Source organism: Myotis yumanensis, unplaced genomic scaffold (genome assembly GCF_028538775.1).
Source record: "Myotis yumanensis isolate MYYU_CA2020_CCGP unplaced genomic scaffold, mMyoYum1.0.hap1 SCAF_4, whole genome shotgun sequence".
NCBI lineage: Eukaryota > Metazoa > Chordata > Mammalia > Chiroptera > Vespertilionidae > Myotis > Myotis yumanensis.
This window is the reverse complement of record NW_027223755.1, coordinates 33,913,131-33,933,232: the sequence shown is the minus strand read 5'-3', so window position 1 is coordinate 33,933,232 and position 20,102 is coordinate 33,913,131. Positions and strand designations below refer to the sequence as shown.

The window sequence follows — 20,102 nt, the reverse complement described above, 5'->3', positions numbered from 1 at the left end:
TAAAGTCTCCTTTGGGTTGAATGATGATTTACTTTCAACTCTCTGTTAAAATGTTAGTGATCCATTAAAAAAAGAAAAAAAAAGAAAACCTATATGTTCATGTTGACCAATGTCACACCAATAAAATTTAAGTAAAAATAAATAAATTAAAAAAGAGAAAAAAGCAAATTTATGTTAGATTTTGGAATGTAACAGAAATAAGTTGTTTCCAAACTTCATTGTAAATCAATGAAAAGGGACTCTTCAAAGTCACCTTTTCCAAGAAATAGGAGTCAGAATAAGAAATGATAGACAGAAACTGTTAAAGGTCATATAAAGAACTGGATGACATTAGAAATATTTATAGTATTTCTACTTGGCAAATAGAACTTTCAGGAAAAGTTCATATTATGAAATTCTAAAGAATTTAAATAAAAATTTAAAAACTTAGGTTCTGAAAAATAAGAAACAAAAGATAATAGTCCAATTGATTTTCACCTAATTTTGTATATAGGACAAGTGGTTTAATTACTACAGGTTTGAAAGAAATTCATTATAAATAAACATGAAAAGATTTTTCTTCTTAAATCCGTTAGCTGGCTTAAGTAAACCCACCTTAAACCACAGAGCATCAAAAATAAAGTGCTATGTCACAAATGAAATCAAGACTTCCTTAATAATTCATTAGTAAAGGGGCTACCCACATACATGGAAAACCACAACTCAAAAAAGACATTCCACTTACTTTTCTCTAAGAGGCAGAATAAATTGCTTCTAGCACATTTAACTGGTGTTTGGGGTATACTTTTCAGAAACAAAATCCTCAGTATATTACTCATGAGAGAGATCTCTCTTCAGTACATTATTCAATATTTAGGCTTTTTTTGGGGGGGGGGGGTCACCTACACATGGTTATTTTGCTGAGTGAATGATAATGCCTAATTCCTCATTCTAGGCGTGGCGAATTACCAGTTTGCTTTAAAAAAGAAGAAGAACAAGAGGAAGAAGATTAAGAGGAAGAGCTAGAAAAAGAAGAGGAGAAGGAAGAGGAGGAAGAGGAGGAGGAGGAGGAGGGAGGAGGAGGAGGAGGAGGAGAAGGCGGCTGTTTCAATCACAGATAGGTATTTATTGTTTTTATATGTAACAATGGTATTATGATTATGCATTTTTGAAAATATTTCATTCTTAGTGCTATATACAGAAATATTTATGATTAAAGTAATATAATGCTGGGCATAGGTTTCTAAATAATTGCAGAAAGAAGAGGTACATGTAAAAAGCTTGTCCATGAGCTGTCAATTTTGAAGGTTGATGATGGGAAGGTTCATTATATGAATTTCTTGACTTTTGCTCAGAATTGAAAATATACATAGTACAAAGTAAAAATACTAATAATAACTTTATGTGCCTAGCTCTAGTTGCTATTCTAGACATGTGGGCTGAAAAACATATCAACACAACATGAAAACAACACTCATGCTGACAAGCATATTAAAAAGGATAATAGATGAAGAAAACCTCAAGGGGAAACTAGAGCGCAGGTAAGAATATATATATATATTGACCAGTAATCGAAGATTCACAAATTCACAGCTGGAAGAGGCCTTAGAACTCAGCTCTTTGAAATCCTTTAATTTAGGATGAAGCCCAGTGATGTTAAGTCATGAGTAACTAACTAGAAGCCTATGCTTACGCACTTTACTTTACTGAGGATGTAGAGAATGTTACATTACAAATGGGTGATTAAGGAAGATTTAAGTGATATTGCTTCCTAGTGCATCTAAAACTTGAGGCTGATGACTCTGAGCATAGCTATCAGATAGCTGGCATGCAGTATAGTTCTGAGTAAGCCTCTAGCTGCTGCTTGGCCACTGTCAGCCATCACTATCACTACCATCAATAATAACAATGGCAACCATTTCTATAACAGGCACTGTCCTAAGTGCTTTGCATATACTGGCTCTTTAATCCTGTGACATAGACTCTATTATTATCCCCATTTTTAGGGAGGATGAAACTGAGGCAGAGAGACTAAGAACGTACCCAAGGTCACACAGCTGGAAATGGCTAGTAACCCAGGCAGTCTTGCTCCAGCGTCAAGGCTGTCAAATACCATACCATACCATACCATACCATACCACACCACACCACACCACACCACACCACACCACACACCACCACACCACACCACACCACACCACACCACCAGTCACACCAACCACTTTGGCAATTCTGCCATTTTCCTCCAGGTGTCCACATCTACTAACCTAACCCCGCATCAGTGCCTGCTACTTTCTTTTATTCTCTCCTGTCCATGCTGAGAGACAGGGAGACATAATCAGAGGGCATGGCCCACATGGCCTGCGTTGATCCGTGCCATGTCCCGATTCTCCTGTTGCTCTGCCACAATAATCCTTAGGAGCCACTGCCATTTACTTATGTGGGAAATAAGTAATCCAACACACTATGTGAGAAAGGAAAATAATGATGGCACCTTGTATTTCTGTAGTACATATTCATTCTGAGCAATTTTTACCTCAAGATGATAATGATTTCAATTATTTGTCTATGTATTAAGAGGCTACTCTTTAAAGCAGGAGTGGGGAACGTCTAGCCCGAAGGTTGTATGAGGCCCGCAAAATCATTTGGTATGGCCTTGCGAGGCATTAGGGGTGAGTTAATTAAATGTTTGATCCAATATAGCAGGTTAATTTTTAAGTTGGTAATTCTGGATAGCCCACAGATGACGGTATAAACATCCAAATGGCTCTTGGCAGAAAAAAGGTTCCCCACCCCTGTTTTAAAGTATAGAAGAGTTTCCTCACCAATAAAAAAAGCAGGTTTTAAAAAAATTTCCTAATAATGATGAAAGATGCATAACTACCAATTTTTTTTTAGATCCTTTAGATTTGGAAGTCATGTTGAAAATAAAGGAAAGCACCTACTTGAATATAATACAAGGTCATTTACTTTCTTATAAAGTGCTTATTATGTCCAGGCGCTGTGCTAAGTGTTGTCTACGCATTATCTCATTTAATCCTCTCTCTATATAGATGAAGAAACCGAGGTAGAGGAAGGTTGAGTCAATCATCCCAAAGTCACACTGCTATATAAGTACAGATCTGGGATATGAACCAGGCAATCTTACTCCAGAGTCTGAAATCTTTTTTTTTTTTTTTTTAAATATATTTTATTGATTTTTTACAGAGAGGAAGGGAGAGGGACAGAGAGCCAGAAACATCAATGAGAGAGAAACACTGATCAGCTGCCTCCTGCACACCCCCCACTGGGGATGTGCCCGAAACCAAGGTACATGCCCTTGACCGGAATCGAACCCGGGACCCTTGAGTCCGCAGGCCGACGCTCTATCCACTGAGCCAAACCGGTTCTGGCAGAGAGTCTGAAATCTTAACTATTTACCCAAGCTGCCTCTTTCAACCTAAAAATGTCCTATTATTTGGTATAAGACAATGGGATAGAATAACAGAATTTCAGAACTGGAGGTCATCTAGACTGTTTCTCAGAGAAAGCTTCTTGGAGATGAGGCATGAATAGAAATTATCTAAGAAAGGATGGGGTGGAGTGTGTGGAGAAGCATAAGAGCAAGCCTGGAATAGTGGGCAGGACTAGCAAAGGCCATTTTCAATCAATGTCACAGTGTCCTCCGGGAATTACAACCACTTTGGAGTTAGAGGTTAGAATTAGAGAGAGATGAGGCTGGAGAGGTTGATAAGCAAGATTCCATGGTTTGCTTACCATGCTAGAGAGCTTAAATTTTGCACTGTGGGCAGTGGGAAGCGCCAAGTAGAGGGTGAAATTTGTATTTTAGCCAGGCACTCTGGTAGCTGTGGGAAGTGTGGAAGACTGAGTTTAGGAGGCAAAGGAGACCAGTTAGGAGGCTGCAGTAATCCAGATGAACAATGGCAATTAAAAGTAAGAGTAGGTGAGAAAACAATGGATTTAAGAAATGCTCAGGAGGTAAAACTGGCAGAATGTGGTAAATGGTAGATGGTGGAACACAGCAAATTTTCCATTGGACAATAGAAACTGCAAAAACAAGATCAGGTTTGGGGAAATACTGGTAGATAAATTTAGACGTTGATTTTTGAGTGCCTGTGAGATATGCCAGGGTGTGGAAGTGTGGTGCTTTGACAATTGGATATATGAACCTGAAGACTAGTGAGAGACAGAGACAGATGTCTTCAAACATGTAACTTAGAACAGATTGGAACATCTAAGCAGATATGTAGATACGAATAGTGGGGGAGTCTGGAAAAGTAGGGAAAGAAGTCTACCCACTGACTGAATTGAGGGAAGGTTTCAGACAGAAGGGGTTGTGTGGGAGAGACTTAGCACATATGTAGGCTCAAGGAAAGGAGACAGACAAGAGCTTTGCACAAGTTGAGAATAGAAACTTGAGAAAAACCAGCACTTGAGGGTCAGATGTCAGGAAAGGAAGCATGAAAGAAATTTGAGGAATGCTCAGAGTAAAGGAAAATCGGGAATTTGTTTCTCTGAAAGCCAAGAAAGACTGTGTGGCCCAGCATGTAAAGGTTACATGGAGACCCAGTCAAGTCAGGACTGGAAAGTATCCACTGGATTGGGCAACTAACGCCCAGACTTCAAGTGTCATCTGATTAGCGACTCTTTGGCAGCCACAATATGCTAATTCACACTGAATCTGGAAACAAATCAAGGTTCTAAGTATTTCTGAAGTGCTGTTCTTATGCCATCCTGCTCTCACAGTGGTGATCTGCTCAGCTTTAATCCAGGACTTCATACTTAATACATAGAGTCACCTGAATATTTTATCAGTAGGTCATTTATATCATCCCCCAAGTCACCCATAAAGCATTTGTGACTTTCAATATCTACCTATAGTCAGTTCTTATTATCCAACTCCCTAAGACTATTTTCCTACCTTGAATGGAAGGTAAGACATTATAAGTTACTATTTACCTACTTGGTATCAAGCACTGTACTAGATGTTTTCACATACATTAGTTCCTGCAATCCTTATAAAAATTGTAAGAGGTAGCTAATGTTATCTGTTTTAGGGATGAAAAAGCTGAGGCTTAATGAGATTACACAAGCATCTGAAACCAGGTCTACCTCCAATGCCATGTGGTTTGCACATCACCTTCCTACCTTCCTTCCTTCCTCCCTCCCTCCCTCCCTCCCTCCCTCCCCCCTCCCTTCTCCCCTCTCCCCCTCCCCTCCTCTCCACTCTCCTCTCCTTATTGTGTGTGTGTGTAAATCTCCATATTCTGAGATTTGTATTTTTCTAGCTTTACTGAGATATAATCCACATATAACATTATATACATTTACAGTATAGCATACTCTATTTCTTAAAGTCATTTCATTAGTTTTTAGCATGTTTGTCTTGGACAGTCAACTTACTCAGTGTGGGTATTTATAAATTCTGGTAAACAGTCTGAGGGGGGAGAGAACACCCTCCCCTGATCTTCACATGTCCAAATCCTACCACTCTTCAAGGACCAATTATGATCTTGTTCCTCCCTTTAATCCTGGTAAGCTCTCCTTTCTCTGAACTCCCATATCAATTTCTCTGTTACTCTCTGTGGTACTTATCAGCTGCTACCTTGTATTCTAATTATTTATGTATGTGCCTTATCACCCTTACTAGGCTGTATTGGCTTGGCCTTTAAAGAAAGGTCAAGATAAGAAATAGACCTTATAAAGTACTAGTGGCCCAGTGCATGGATTTGTGCACATTGAAAGGAAATTAATTAGAAGAAAAATTCGTGCGGTAATTACGTTACTGCAAAAAATTACATGTCAAAATTGTATATATACTATAGCATTATAAAATTAAAACATGCATGTGATTGGCACCAGCAAGAGCTTTATATGTATCACACATGCGAGAGTCAACGTTTATTTTTAAATTGCCAGTGTGCATCATATGTATCAGTCAGCCGGTCGGTCCGTCGGTCACTTAGCCTTATATATATATATAGATAGAGAGATGCTTTTGCATTTACTATGTATGTAGGTATTCCTGGTAACTTTTTTTTTTTGCATAAAGAAACTTACAACAAGCTATTTCATATAGGGTTTGAAATACTTTCTACTGAAAATTACATCTTTCACTGTCAATATCAAAATGCCAAATCTAGGCCTATCCTCTATACTTATTTATTTTTTGGTTATTCCTCACCTGAGGATATTTTTTTCCATTGATTTTCAGAAAGACTAGAAGAGAGGGGGGAGAGAGAGAGAGAAAAACATCAATATGAGAGAGACACATCGATTAGTTGCCTCCTGCACGTGCCCCAATCTGGGCTGGGGATTGAACCCATGACCCTTCAGTCCACAGGCCTATGCTCTGTCCCAGTGATGGCGAACCTATGAACTCATTTTTTGGGTTGATTTTTCTTTGTTAAATGGCATTTAAATATATAAAATAAATATCAAAAATATAAATCTTTGTTTTACTATGGTTGCAAATATCAAAAAATTTCTATATGTGACACGGCACCAGAGTTAAGTTAGGGTTTTTCAAAATGCTGACACGCCGAGCTCAAAAGGTTTGCCATAACTGCTCTATCCAGAGCCAACCAGACTAGGGCTAGGCCTATCCTCTTTAAATATCTGCAGCAAATGCTGAATTTTCAGTTATTATCACTGGTGACATCTTTTCATCCATCCATCCAATAAACATATTTCAAAGTATCTACGTGGCTCCAGTGTCTGGCCCTGCGGACCCACGACTGGCCAACCCACTACTGACAAATCTGCCTGGCTCTTGAGTGCCAAAGGCCTGAAAGACATGGGTGCCCTTTGATGTATAAACTCCACTGCTAATAATTTACACGAAGGAAATAAGGATGTGGAAAAAGACTTAATAGCAGAATGTTTATTTAAGGACTATAACTCATCGCATGAAGTTGGAAATACCTGATGTGTCCAATATTAGGGATTAATTAAATGATCATACACCCATAAATGGACTGCACTGTGGCTGTTTATATTACATAAAGGTTCTTTACATTACATAAAAATTATAATAAGTATGGTATAATCTCATATTTGTAAAAAAATATGTCTCTATGTAGAAAAAATCTTGGAAGCTGTTAACTGATTCTGGGTAGGTGGATGGTGTGTATTTTCTTTTGTTTGTCAATATTTTCTAACTTTTCTGTAACAATACACATGACTGTAATTCTAGAAACCAAAGTTTTTTTTCAATTAAGAGAGGAAACTAGGGCTATTATAGCTATAATTTGGCTTAAAAATGGTTGAATCATCTTTCTCATTTTTTTTTTTTTAACATTCCATCAATCCCTCACTCTATAATATACATTAGATTTTTTTCCTGGCTCACATGCTGTGCAATCTGGCTGAGGTAGGAGGAGAAATTCTCTTGGTTTAATTGCTATGGCAACAAGAGTTGAAAAAAATCTTACATATAATTTAGTTTAGTCCTTTTCATTTTATAAAATAAGGAACTCGAGGGAGATCCCAGAGAGTGGCCTTTACTTAAGGTCACAAGGTGAGTTGTATAGCAACCCCTCTGATCTGCAGATTCCCGGTTCACTTATTCCCAATAAACTGGCTTAACATCCCCATCAATGATCCTGGCTGCTAAGCTGGCTTTGGGAAGCGGGTAGAGCATACATGCCAATAGGATAACCCAAGAGAAATCATAAGTCAGTTAAGCAAAAACACCTAGTTACTTTTATAACACTAAAGTGAACTCCCAAGTGTCAGGAAACAGGAAAAATGTATCAAGAGAACACAGAGGGCTTTCCATGTTGTTGAGCACTGATTCCTTTTGGAGGACACAGACTGGGAAACAAGGTGACTCTGTGATTCAGTCACTCACAAGTGCCCTAGGTTAATGACTACCAGTCCTGTATATGTAAATTAATTCCTGTATGTGTAAATTAATGCAATATATGTCCTTAAGTAACAAAATACTTGATATATTTATGGTAGACTGCCAACTTCTAACAAGGTAATAACTGTGTGGCTTTTCATATATTTACTTTTTTCCATGCATGAACAAAAAATCTGAATAACACATATCAGTGGTTCTAAATGTGGTCTGCAATCCTTGCGGGTGGAGGCATGGGGAGGGGTCCTTGAGGTTAAAAGTATTCCATAAGAATACTAAACAGCATTTCCTTTTTTCACTTGGTTGACATTTGCACTGATGATGGAAACTGTTGGCACCTTAGAACAAATCAAGGCAGTGGCACCAAACTACCCTAAGAGCTGTATTCTTCACTGACACTCCCTTATGCAAAAAAAATGTCAATTTCACTTTCGATGTCATTGATGAAACAGTTAAAAAGTGTTAATTTTACTAAAACCCATCCACTGAACATGTATGTGTGGCAAAGCATGAACGAAGCACTTCTGCATTCTTGAACATAACGGCTGTCCAGAGGATTTGGAAATCAGAAGCCAGGGAAGATCCTGTGAGGACAGAGAGAGAGGACAGCCATCTGCAAGCCAAGGAGCGAGGCCTCAGGGAACCAACCCTGCTGACATCTTGATCTCAGACTTTCAGTGCCCAGAACTGTGAGAAAATAAATTTCTGTAGCTTAAGTCAACATACAAACAAACAAACAAAGACCCCACAAAAGCACTTGTGCAATTGATTGAATCGTGAGCCAAAATAGCTGTTTTTTTCCCTAAAACATTGTCTGTACTTGAAAAAAAGGACTGACGGACAAACTGTGGTTATTGAGAAAACGTGTTATTTAAAACACCTGTCACTTAGAGGACACCTGACAGTATGTTACCAATGATAAAATTTCAGCTTTCAAATGAAAATTTTGAAAAATTGTATCTGCCACTGTGAGCCTGCCAGATTCCTAATACTTAAGACTTTTATGATGACATGGATAATGATATTAAAAGGAATATGATTGATATTGTACAAAGAAATATGTCAAAATTAGGAAGATCTCTTCAACACAATGAGTCATTATTTTCCAAATGAGCATGTTTGAGATTATAAAATCATGCATGAGTATTAGATCCATTCAAAATATAAGACAGACCCATGATTTTAATGTTAACAGAGTAATAGAAGTACTGGTACATTGATATTTTCATATTTCACATTGCAACTAACCTTTAAAAAACCACCACTTGTCAAACTTTGATGGGTATTAAATATCTATGATTATCTAAAAGAGTTGTTAAGGCCTAACTGGTTTGGCGCAGTGGGTAGAGTGTTGGCCTGTAGACTGAAGGGTCCCAGGTTCGATTCCGGTCAAGGGCATGTACCTTGGTTGTGGGCACATCCCCAGTAGGGGGTGTGCAGGAGGCAGCTGATCGGTGTTTCTCTCTCATCAATGTTTCTAACTCTCTGTCCCTCTCCCTTCCTCTCTGTAAAAAATCAATAAAAAATATATTTAAAAAAATAAAATAAAATAGAAGAGCTGTTAAAATACTCTTTTTTCCCAACTACATGAGTGAAAGATGGGATTTTCTTCATCTTCTTAAGCCAAAACAAACAGTACAACAGATTAAATGCAGAAGCAGATGTAAGAATCCAGCTATTCTTTATTAAGTCACACATTTGTTTTGCCAAAGTGCAAAAGAACACCGCTCTTAGGATGTTTCTTATAAAAAACAAACCAACAAAACACACACACACACACACACACCACAAATGTTGGTGAAGATATGGAGAAATCGGAATCCTTGTGCATTGTCAATTGGAACATAAAATGATACAGATGTGATGGAAAACAGTACTGTGGCTCCTTAAAATATTAAACATAGAATTATCATATGATCCAGTAATTCTACTTCTAGGTATAGATCCCAAGGGATTGAAAACAGACTCAAACAGATATGCACATACCAATGATCATAGCAGCATTATTCAAAATGGCCAAAAGGGCTAACAACCCAAATGTCCATGGACAGATGAATGGACAAACAAGATGTGGACTGTCTATAAAGTGGGCTATCATTCAGTGTTAAAAAGGAAATTCTGATGCATGTTAAAATGTGGATGAACCTTAAAAATATTATGCTAAGTGAATTAAGTCAGTCACAAGTAAACAAATATTATAAGAGGTACCTAAAATAGTCAAATTCATAGACAAAAAACATAGTGGTTACTGGGAAATGGGAGAGGGGATAATGAGAAGTTATTGTTTAACTAGAGGCCTGGTGCACAAAATTCATGCATGGGTAGTGTCCCTCAGCCCAGCCTGCACCCTTTCTAATCTGGGACATCCCTCTCACAATCAGAGACCGCTGGCTCCTAACCGCTCGCCTGCCTGATGGCCCCTAACCACCTCTGCCTACCTGCCTGCCTGATCACTGCCTAACTGCTCCCCTGCTGGCCTTGTTGCCCCCAACTGCCTTCCCCTGCCACTCTGGTCATCTTCAACTGCCCTCCCCTGCCGGCCTGATCGCCCCCTAACTGGTTGCTCCCCTGCACCGGCCTGATTGCCCCTAACTGCCTCTGCCTTGGCCCCCGCCACCCTGGCTTTGTCTGGAAGGAAGTTGGACGTCCGGAAGATGTCCAGTCGATCCGGTCTAACTAGCATATTACCCTTTTATTAGTATAGATGGATATAGTTTCAGTTTGGGATGCTGAAAAAGCTTAGGAAAAACATGATGGTAAGGGTTACAAAAAAATGTGAATGTACTTAATGCCACTAAATTGTGCATTAAAAAATGATTAAAATGGTAAAAAAAAAATTTTGTTGTTAATCCTCACCCAAAGATATTTTTTCCATTGATTTTTAGAGTGAGTGGAAGGGAGGGAGGGAGGGGAGAGAGAAAGAGAGAGAGAAACATCTATGTGAGAGACACACATCATTTGGATGCCTCCTGCACAGGGATCGAATCTGCAACCCAGGTATGTGCCCCAGGCTGGTGCTCCAACCACTGAACCACACTGGCCAGGGCTAAAATGGTAAATTTTATGTTATGCCTATTTTCAACAATTTTAAAAAGCTGGGAAAAAACCCCACAAGAAATAATAACCCCACAATGCCACTCTTCTCACTGTTTTTTTTGGACAAGTTTTGGAAAATAGTTACTTTTATTAATAATGCTATTTATCCATGTATGAGTTTATTAGTTTTTTTAAAAAAAATATATCTTATTGATTTTTTTACAGAGAGGAAGGGAGAGGGATAGAGAGTTAGAAACATCGATGAGAGAGAAACATCGGTCAACTGCCTCCTGCACATTCCCTACTGGGGATGTGCCCGCAACCAAGGTACATGCCCTTGACTGGAATTGAACCTGGGACCCTTCAGTCCGCAGGCCGACGCTCTATCCACTGAGCCAAACCGGTCAGGGCTATTAGTTTTTTTAAATAAACTAATAAATACTTGAAAAATCTCCCAGTTTTCATTTCTAATATACTGGTAGTAAAAATGTAAATACACAACTCACATAAAAAGCTCTTAGGTCCTGAGTAATTTTTGAGAGGTAAAAGAGCTTTGAGACTAAAAAATTTGAAAACCACCGTCTTACATGAAATTTATTCTCTCTTCTCTCACTGCATTATGTGAGGATCTTCATCTGTTAGTATAGCTTTATTTGCCAGCTATACCACTTGCAGCCTGCAGACTAAAGGAAAGCTTGAAATATGGTCAAAATCATCTTTTAAATTATTATTGTCCCCAGATGCATCCTAACCCTAAGGACTAAACAACACACAGATGAGTGGCAATGTACAATAGAAAACGGTTAAAAACCTTAAATACTGGTCTGTTCCAAGGCGTTTTAGAAGTATCAAGTAAAAAACACAAATTTCCTTTTTTCTGTTGGACCTTCATTCAGACTTACAGTTCAAGAGTAGATGTGGGAACGGAGGGGGCAGGACATTGTTTCTGAAAACCACTCCATCCAGCGCATCGGTGCAAAGAATTTCATTCTCTTCCCATTTTGCTACTGAACTGTTGCAGAGGGGTGGGGTTAGGGAGCTAGGAAGCAATCCAAAACAGCAGCTGAGGCTGCCCCAAACCGTGTCCAAGCAATAATTCCCTCCATTTGGAGCCAAGTCAATTTGCCCCGGCAAGAGGCCGAATGTTTTATGGGGGAAGAGGTAAATAAAAAGGATATTAGCATGGACGGAAATCAGCAAAACCACAGCGGTTTCATCTTGTGTGGACGTTACATGATTTGCATGCTAAGTGTGTGTGGGGGGCAAACGAAAATTGCGTTTCTTGAGTCTACAGCTGCGGCACTTTTAAAGGCGGGTCTGCACTTCTGGGTGGGGGCGAAAGTCAAATGATTTTCTCATCCCGACCATCTTACTGCACTCATTTGGGGGCGAGGCTGGGCCAGCCTTGCGGACTGCAGCGGAGGCAGTTCCAAACAAAGGGGAATGGATGGCCTCCCGAGGGGGCGGAGGCAGGAAAGGTGGCCCTCACCTCCTGGCGCCAGGTGTCCCCAGGGTAGACCGAGCGGGTTGCGGGGGGGGGGGGGGGGGGGGGGGTGTCCGAGGAGCGTCGTAGGGGTGCGGTCGGCAAACGCTGGGCCGGGCGCCCCCGCGGCCAGGGCACAAGACCCCGCCCTGCCCACGGTCAAGGTTACCGCGCGCACCGGAGGTACCTGTGGAGGCCTCGCACAGCCGAAAGGCACTGGACGATCATGGGAGCGCCGAGAGGCGGCGGCGGCGGGCGCGTCGTCCTCCGGTTTGGGGGTGGGCGAGGCGGGGCGCCGGGGAGCCGGGAGGCGGCCTAGCGGAAGAGAAAACGGCGGCGGAGCAGGCAGCGGCAGGTCCGGCCCGGCCTCCCACGTGCGGCAGCCCCACGCCGGCGCCCACTCCAGCCCCGCCCTCGCCCCGCCCCGCGCGTCCTGCACCGCCCCAGGGGCGGTCCTGGTGAGACCCAGCAGCTAGGAGCACCGCGCACGTCCTGGTGGGCGCACATCCCGGTGGGCGGCGGGGGCCTGGGCGGCGGGGAAGTTGGGGCTGCCGCTGGCAGAGCTGCGATCGGGAGCCAGGCTCAAGCCCCGAGGACGAGGGGCGGACGGACCCGCCGACTGACACCGCGGGCCCGCTGCCACGATCTCGCATCCTCCATCGGGTAAGGGGCTTCTGTCTGGGAAGGGTGCATCTCCCGCCGCCCGGACGGGGCCTGCACCGCGCACCCTGCAACATCGGTCAGGGCGGAGGCGGGCCCGGGTACCGAATGGAGGAAGGAGGAGGTGCCCGTGCTCTGGGGAGAATGAGGAGAAGCCTGGAAGAGGTTGGGCATTTCCATTCCCCTCTGCACCCCTTTCCCCCCCATTCTTTTCTCATCTTCTGCCCTGGGGCCTTTTTTATACTTGCAACCCCACGGCCTAGAGGCGGGGCTCGCTTTTAAAACAAGCACACAAATAATAAACATCCTAGCGGTGGGTACCACACCCTGGCTTTGAATTAGGGACCGGGGAGCAGATGGACCATGCGATTTAGTGGAAATAAGCCATTAATGCCGGCTGGCCCTACGCCACTGTTTGGATGCGATAGTATTCCATGTGAATGAACATGACCCAGAGCTTCCAGCTTGTCCACGAGAGCACAGCTACTGCAGAGAGCACTGGTCGGTGTATAGTATCCATCGACCTGGGCAATGATTTCCTGACATGTCTGGTGATTAAATACGAATGCCATTTTTTATTAAGAATGGCACTCAGCGATTGAAAACCTCTCGTTATTATACTTCATCAAATACCTGTCCCAGCCTACAAAAGTAGGCGGGGTGTAAATTATGTATACATTTTTAAAATCTCATGGAATAGAGGAAGATGCTTAGCGTGGATCAGCTTCTGAGTCAGCAGTATGAAATCTCCCTCCACTTAGCCCTGAGGCCTTTGGGGGGATTTCTACCCCTGTAGCTCTACCCCAATCCTTATCTCTATCTGTACCATGCATACTGGTAAGATATAGTGAGATATTCAGTGAGAGTCAAAGCTTAATGTTATACATGTTTTGAGAAAAACTTTACTTTTGCGAGGTTTATGCTTTTGCAAGATATAAATGAAAATATATAATGCATGACCATAAGAACACTTTATGCTCACCTGACTTTAAAAACAGAAAGGAGTGAAGGTAATACAGATTTTAGTTTTTGCTTTTTACTTTCAGTGTCATTTATAACCTTTGTCGTTTATAACCTTTCTGGCTGATTCTTTAAAATATCTTAGTTCAGTGTTTTCCTTTTTCTTAACAAGGAAAAGTACTGAAACTTAAAAAAAAAATGTCATCTATCAAGCACCTGGTTTATGCAGTTATTCGTTTCTTACGGGAACAAAGTCAGATGGATGCTTATACTTCAGATGAACAAGAAAGTTTGGAAGGTAGGCAGCTGTTTTTATGTTCATTTGTATTATAATTATAAATAAAAACTAAAATAGCTGTAAGCCTGGCCTTATGACCTATTATAACAAAATCAAAATAGTTTGTTACCTTTCCAGAAGAGAGACCTAACCTAAGGTAATCATGAGTTTCCATTCTCTGAGGCTTGTGTTGTTTGTTTTCATTAACAAGATAAGAGGACTGTTGTTTATTTACTGAACAGCTATTATATGTCAGAACTATGCTATTCCAATTGTAGGGAATTTTTCTTCACAGTGCCTGCTAAATTAGTATTATCCCCAATTAACAGATAAATAAATGAAGCCAGGTTAAGTAACAGAACACAGCTAACATGTAGCAGAGCTGAGATTTAAATCCTGGTTCCTCCTCTGAAGATCTTGTTGTATCTTCTTCTTAATAGGAAAGCATTGAGTTAAGAATCAATGAAAATACTTTAGTCATTATGAAAGCACCATGTAAAAGTCTAGTAATTATATCATATTATTCTCTGACAACTTCCTATTTGGGTACTTGGAATGAGAGGACTGCACCCTTGTTCTCTGTGAGCTTTAAATAGTAGATTCGGTAATCTGTTCAATTGAGCAGGACTTGCATGATAGCATCACATGCTTCCTTGACAGCATCTTTTCTGCTTCATGTTTCTCCATTATAAAGGTACTAGTGGCCCAGTGCACAAAAATTTGTGCACTTGGGGGGCATCCCTCAGCCCAGCCTGCCCCCTCTAACAGTCTGGGAGCCCTCACAGGATGTCCTACTGATGTCCCTGTGAGGAGCTGGCCTAAGCCGAAGTCTGGCCTCCCTCTGTGGAAGGCAACTGGCCGATCAGGTATATAGATACTTTCTGAAGGCAACACAGACTCCTTCCTTATTTCTTTCCTCTGCCGTTAGAGAATAGGGGACTAAAAGGTGGACACAGAACTGTGGCCGGGCCTGGGGCTCTTGTAGGCAGCAGAAAGAAGGAGAGGGCTGGGGAAATTCTAGGCATGGTTTTCTTCAATTGTCCTCCCTTCATCCGGGCCCCTTGCTCTATTCTCCCCTTGTTGTGGTGGACGCTTGGGCCTCAGACTGACAGGAGCCCAGCGACGGTGAAGTTCAGCCCCCTCACTTCTCAGCTGAACATACAACCACCTCACATTCCAAGTGGAGCTGTTTTCAAGTGGCTACAGTGCTGGCAATTCATGCCTCCCGGCCTTTCCCCTCTCGGGTTTCCTCGGGTCAATTGCAAACTTCACCGAGACACCGAAGCAACTGTGCCCTGGTACTTCTGCACCGGCCCCTGCCCGGGCCCACACCAGGAGGATCCCAGCTGAGGTCCCCTCCCTGCACCCAGCGCTCTCCTCCCTGTTCTACTACTGAGGGAAGGGAACAGCTCACCTTCTCTGGACCCTGCCAACCTGGCAGGCTGAGGCACAGGCCAGGCGGTGCAGCCGAGGGTGCTGGTGGCTGTGAGCCTTCTCCGCCTCCCTGAAGCGTGGGGTGGGGTTGCAGCAGCTCACAGCCGCCCCTGGGCACCATGCATGGAGATACCACTCTCCACTGAGCCACCGTCTGCCCAGGACCTGTGGGGGTTGGGGTGGCCTCGGGCTCCCACTGGCCCCACTGTAGCCAGACTTGGCTTGGCCAGCCACCCCCACTGCCGGAGGGCTGTGCATGCCCCATGGGCCTCATTGCCCTCATGAATCCCCGTGGTCTGGCGATCCCATCCCAGGAAGTGGCCATCCTGATTGCCATAGCTCACTCTCCGGTGCAGTTGGGCCTGCCCAGCAAGCATGTAGGCAGGAGCTGGGCCTCTGAGGGGAAGAAGGAGGGATGTGGGCCAGAGCAGAAGTGGGGAACTTGGCGGTGTAAACACAGCCCCTCCCCCACCTCATGCCGGCCCCTCGCTGCACTGCATTCCCCAACCACTGGGTGCCTCTGCCCAGCACTGTGCTCTCGGGCCTGGGGTGGGGATGAGGGACCTGGAGCTGCGGCCTGAAGGCAGCCCTCGCTGGCCTGAATCACAGTGGTTGATCAGGGAGGGATGCGGGGTGCCAAATTCGTCTCTCTCTCTCTCTCTCTCTCTCTCTCTCTCTCAGAGGGCCCCGTGTCTGGGCGGGCAGGCGGGGCTCAGGCCCCGCTCACCATTGTATTGCTGCCTGCTCTGTTGCTGCTGAGGCGGTGGCGGGGACTGCTGACCTGGCCCAGGCCCCTGGCCAGCCTCCTGCGCCTGGACCCCAAGCAGCAGCGGAGCTTCCAGCAGCCAAAGCAGCAGCAGCAGCCAGCTGGGGGGCGGCGGCGGTGGTGGCCAGAGTCCCAGCTCCCCTCTGCCATGGCCCCGCAGGGAGCGCCCTGGCACAAAGTTCCCAGCTCCCAGCGCCGGCGGCTGGGGACTTCTTAGGTTCCTCCTCCTCCCCACCGCCCTCGCTTCATGAATCGCAAGTTTCCCCAGAGGCAGTGGCTGCAGGACGCAGAGCAAGAATCAGAGGAGCAGGCTGAGTGTGGCTCGGGCTGGACAGAGAGCACCGGCGCAGAGGAGATCTCCCCGGCGGCAGGGGGAGTCGCTGCCCCCTGGGAGATCTCCTCCGCGTGCGGTGCCCTCCATCAAGCCCGAGCCCGAGCCGCCCACTCCCCTGTCTCCCGCTCTGGGTCCTGCAGCCGTTGTCTCCCCGGAAAATTGGGATTCATGAAGCTCGGACAGCTGGGGGAGCCGGGTGGCTCCAGTGCTCCAGGGTTGCCTCCTGCCTTCCTGGTCCTGGGCTGGATGGCTCCTGGCGGGCCGGCGGGGCTCATGCTAAGGCAAGCAATGCGGCCGATTCCCCGCCCACCCCCGGGTCGCACACAGGAGTGGGCCCCCTGTCTCTGGTAGGCGGTGGAAGTGATCAGCACCGCTTGCCTTGGCCCCAGCCCCTGCCCGCCTGTGGATCGCACAGGGGAGTGGGCCCCAAGTCTCCGGTGGGCGGGAGAGGGCTCCGGTATAGTGATCAGCACACTTGCCTTACCCCCAGCCCCCGCTAGCCCCGGTGGTTCACGGGGGCTGGATGGCGGCTTGCGCTGCCTCTGCCAGCAATATGCAAATTAGCCGCCATCTTGGTTGGCGGTTAACCGCCATCTTTGCTGACAGCTAATTTGCATATTGCCCTTGATTAGCCAATGGGAAGGGTAGCGGTTGTACGCCAATTACCATGTTTCTCTTTTATTAGATAGGATATTTAGTATAACCATAACAAGGCAGAATTCTGCACATGGGCTTGTGGAGGGTCAATGAGCCCAGCTTCCTTATGGCCTAGAGACTTAATTATTGCAATGAGACAGTGCATTTGGGAGAACATAAATAACAGTACAATTTGAATTTCCCATCTTGAAGCTGTTTCTCCTATAAAGGGGACACATCTATTAATTTTAACAAGCACTTCCCTTGTGAATATGCGTTTAGGAGGTGGGGATGAAAACTGGGCCTTTGCTCTAAAACTGCTTGCAGTCGGTGGGATGGTTTTTCCAGGTGGCAGTGAAGGAAGCAGGTGACACAGTTGGAGAACGTTGCAATCAGTCCGTTTAATATTAAGGTTGGTTAGAGTATGTGAAGGGAAGGTGACTGGTTACCTAAGGAGGGTGTTGGTTATGGCTGCTCTGTAGCAAACAGGTAAATGCAGTCATTTACTAAAAGATGTTTCTTCTCTAATCAAAGGCAGTATCATACTTTGAAGGGCCAGAAGGAAAATTCAGTTTAAAAAAACTCACAGAAAAACAAGATGTTGTATCCTATTTTTAGAATGGTGTTCAGCCAAAATTATGTGCCTTCAGCTGTTTCTTATACATGGCACCCGGAAATGGTGCCAATTGTTTTTGACCAACCCCTATTTTTGATTCTGTGAGTCTAATTTTATTGACTATGAGATCATGTGGAGATGTCTGCCCACCTTCTAGACATTTAAAAAAGCCTTAGAAAAGAAGCTTAAGTTCTGGTACCAGCTTTACCACACAAGGAGCTGGTATATTCTTGGCTTTGAGCCTTTCCTTAATTTGTCACCCACTCCTAATGGTTGCCATCTCCTGACAACTACTTCATGTTTTGAGCGTTGTGGCTCCTGCTCACTGTCACTCTCTCTAGCACTACTCCTGTCTTCATTCTTGGCATTTGCAATATACTCACAGCTGATTCTTGCAGTTCCCTTGGCTCTCAGTTTCTTGACCTTCTTTCCTCCAGTGATTTGATTTCAACCACTCACTCCCTGGGTCAGACCCTCGACCAGTAGTTCTCAACTCAGGGTGATTTTACAATGTCTGGAGATATTTTTTACTGTCACAACTGAGGAGCTGGTATCACTGGCACTGAGTGGATAGAGGCCCTGGATGCTGCCACAATGCACAGGATGGCCTCCAACAACAAAGAATTATCTAGTTCAAAATGTCAGTAGTGCCAAGGCTGAGGAACTCTTCCCTGAACTTCACCACCTTGGCATTCTCTCCATAAGCTCTATCTTAATAATTTCCTTTGACCACGATTGCTTGTCTTGACAGCTCATTCCCTCTTGAATCCCTCCCCAAACAATTCTTCTACCTTTCCAAGGCCTCCAATCTCTTGACCCCTTACCTTTTCACATCCCTCTTCTTACCCAATTTAAATTCCATAGTTGATCATTACAATCACACTCTTGTATATCCCTCCCTTCCTTGCAAAACCCAACCTTGTTTAAATCCAGTTCTTCATCTACTCTTTCCCATATCCATGTGAATGTATATAGATGGAGCAAAATACAACCTTGCTGACTGGTCCCACTTCAAATTCATGATCACAAGAGACAGAAAGAGAGAGAGAGAGAGACATCAATGTGAGAGAGACACATCGATTGGTTCCCTCTCACATGTGCCTTGACTGGGAATCTAACCCAAGACCCTTTGGTCAGAGGGCTGATGCTCTAATCACTGAGCCAAACAGGCCAGGGCATGGCCCAATGTTTTTAGTGCAAGTACAACTGAAGTGTAAGAACAACTGCTTGGGTCCTGGCCAAATAGCTCAGTTGGTTAGAACATGGTCCCAATATGCTAAGGTTGTGGGTTCCATCCCCATTCAGGGCACATACAAGAATCACCCCATGAATGTATAAATAACAAATCGATGTCTCTGTCTCTCTGTCTTTCTCTCTCTCCTTTCCTCTCTTTAAAACAAACGAAAAAAGAACAACTACTTGGCAGAAGTAAAAATGGGGGGGGGGGGGGCCGGATTGAGGGATAGGTAAACAGTAGAGTACTAGTATTTTCTATCTAAAAGACACTTTGACATTTTGTAGTTGGTAACTTATAACTTCCTTATTCAGTCCCTTTTCTAAGGAGATTGTTTCTGTGGGTAGTAAAAGTAATAATGCTTTTTTCTTGATAGATAATTTTCTCAGGAACACAGTTAATACATAATGTATCATTTAAAAGTCATGCACAAATCTGAGTGAATCTATTCCACACTGTCTGGAAGTACACTTGACATTTTGGCCACATTCTTATCTTGTTAAGCCAGGAGAGCATTCCTTTTTAAACAAGAGCACTAGAAGGATAAGAATCTGCCTCCATTCCCCTCAATGGGTACTTGTAGAGAGGACAGGATATGCTTTCTTCACTGTTACTGCCCTAGTTCAGACCCCTGAATTGTTTAGACCATTTAAGTGGGAACCCACTGGTTTTCTGCTTTCATTTTTTCTCTTAGCTTCCTTCCCTCTCTAATCCATTCTCAACCTTCCTACCAGACTTCAGTTCTGAACACAAATCCAGTTATGTTATTCTCCTAACTAAATTCTCTAATAGCTCTCCATGTGCCCACAGCATTAAGTCCACA

The 20,102-nt window shown here is 43.8% G+C and overlaps 2 protein-coding genes across 3 annotated transcripts in view; one reads left to right on the top strand and one right to left on the bottom strand.

Annotated features, from left to right (window-relative positions):
* Positions 1 to 12,740, bottom strand: part of NLN (neurolysin) — an 82,430-nt gene extending 69,690 nt beyond the window's left edge. Inside the window, exon 1 of the mRNA XM_070412061.1 lies at positions 12,541 to 12,740. Within this exon, the coding sequence (XP_070268162.1) occupies positions 12,541 to 12,590 (50 nt within the window). The 5' untranslated portion in view covers positions 12,591 to 12,740. The remainder of the gene's footprint in view (positions 1 to 12,540) is intronic.
* An 87-nt stretch (positions 12,741 to 12,827) lies between these two features.
* The window catches only part of SGTB (small glutamine rich tetratricopeptide repeat co-chaperone beta), a 30,344-nt gene continuing 23,069 nt past the window's right edge, over positions 12,828 to 20,102 (top strand). Inside the window, exons 1-2 of one of the 2 annotated variants that reach the window (XM_070412071.1) lie at positions 12,828 to 13,025; positions 14,155 to 14,280. In XM_070412071.1, coding sequence (XP_070268172.1) covers positions 14,181 to 14,280 — 100 coding nt within the window. In that variant the 5' untranslated portion in view covers positions 12,828 to 13,025; positions 14,155 to 14,180. Of the gene's footprint in view, positions 13,026 to 14,154; positions 14,281 to 20,102 lie in introns of those variants that run through there. The other variant, XM_070412072.1, reaches the window with a different exon arrangement.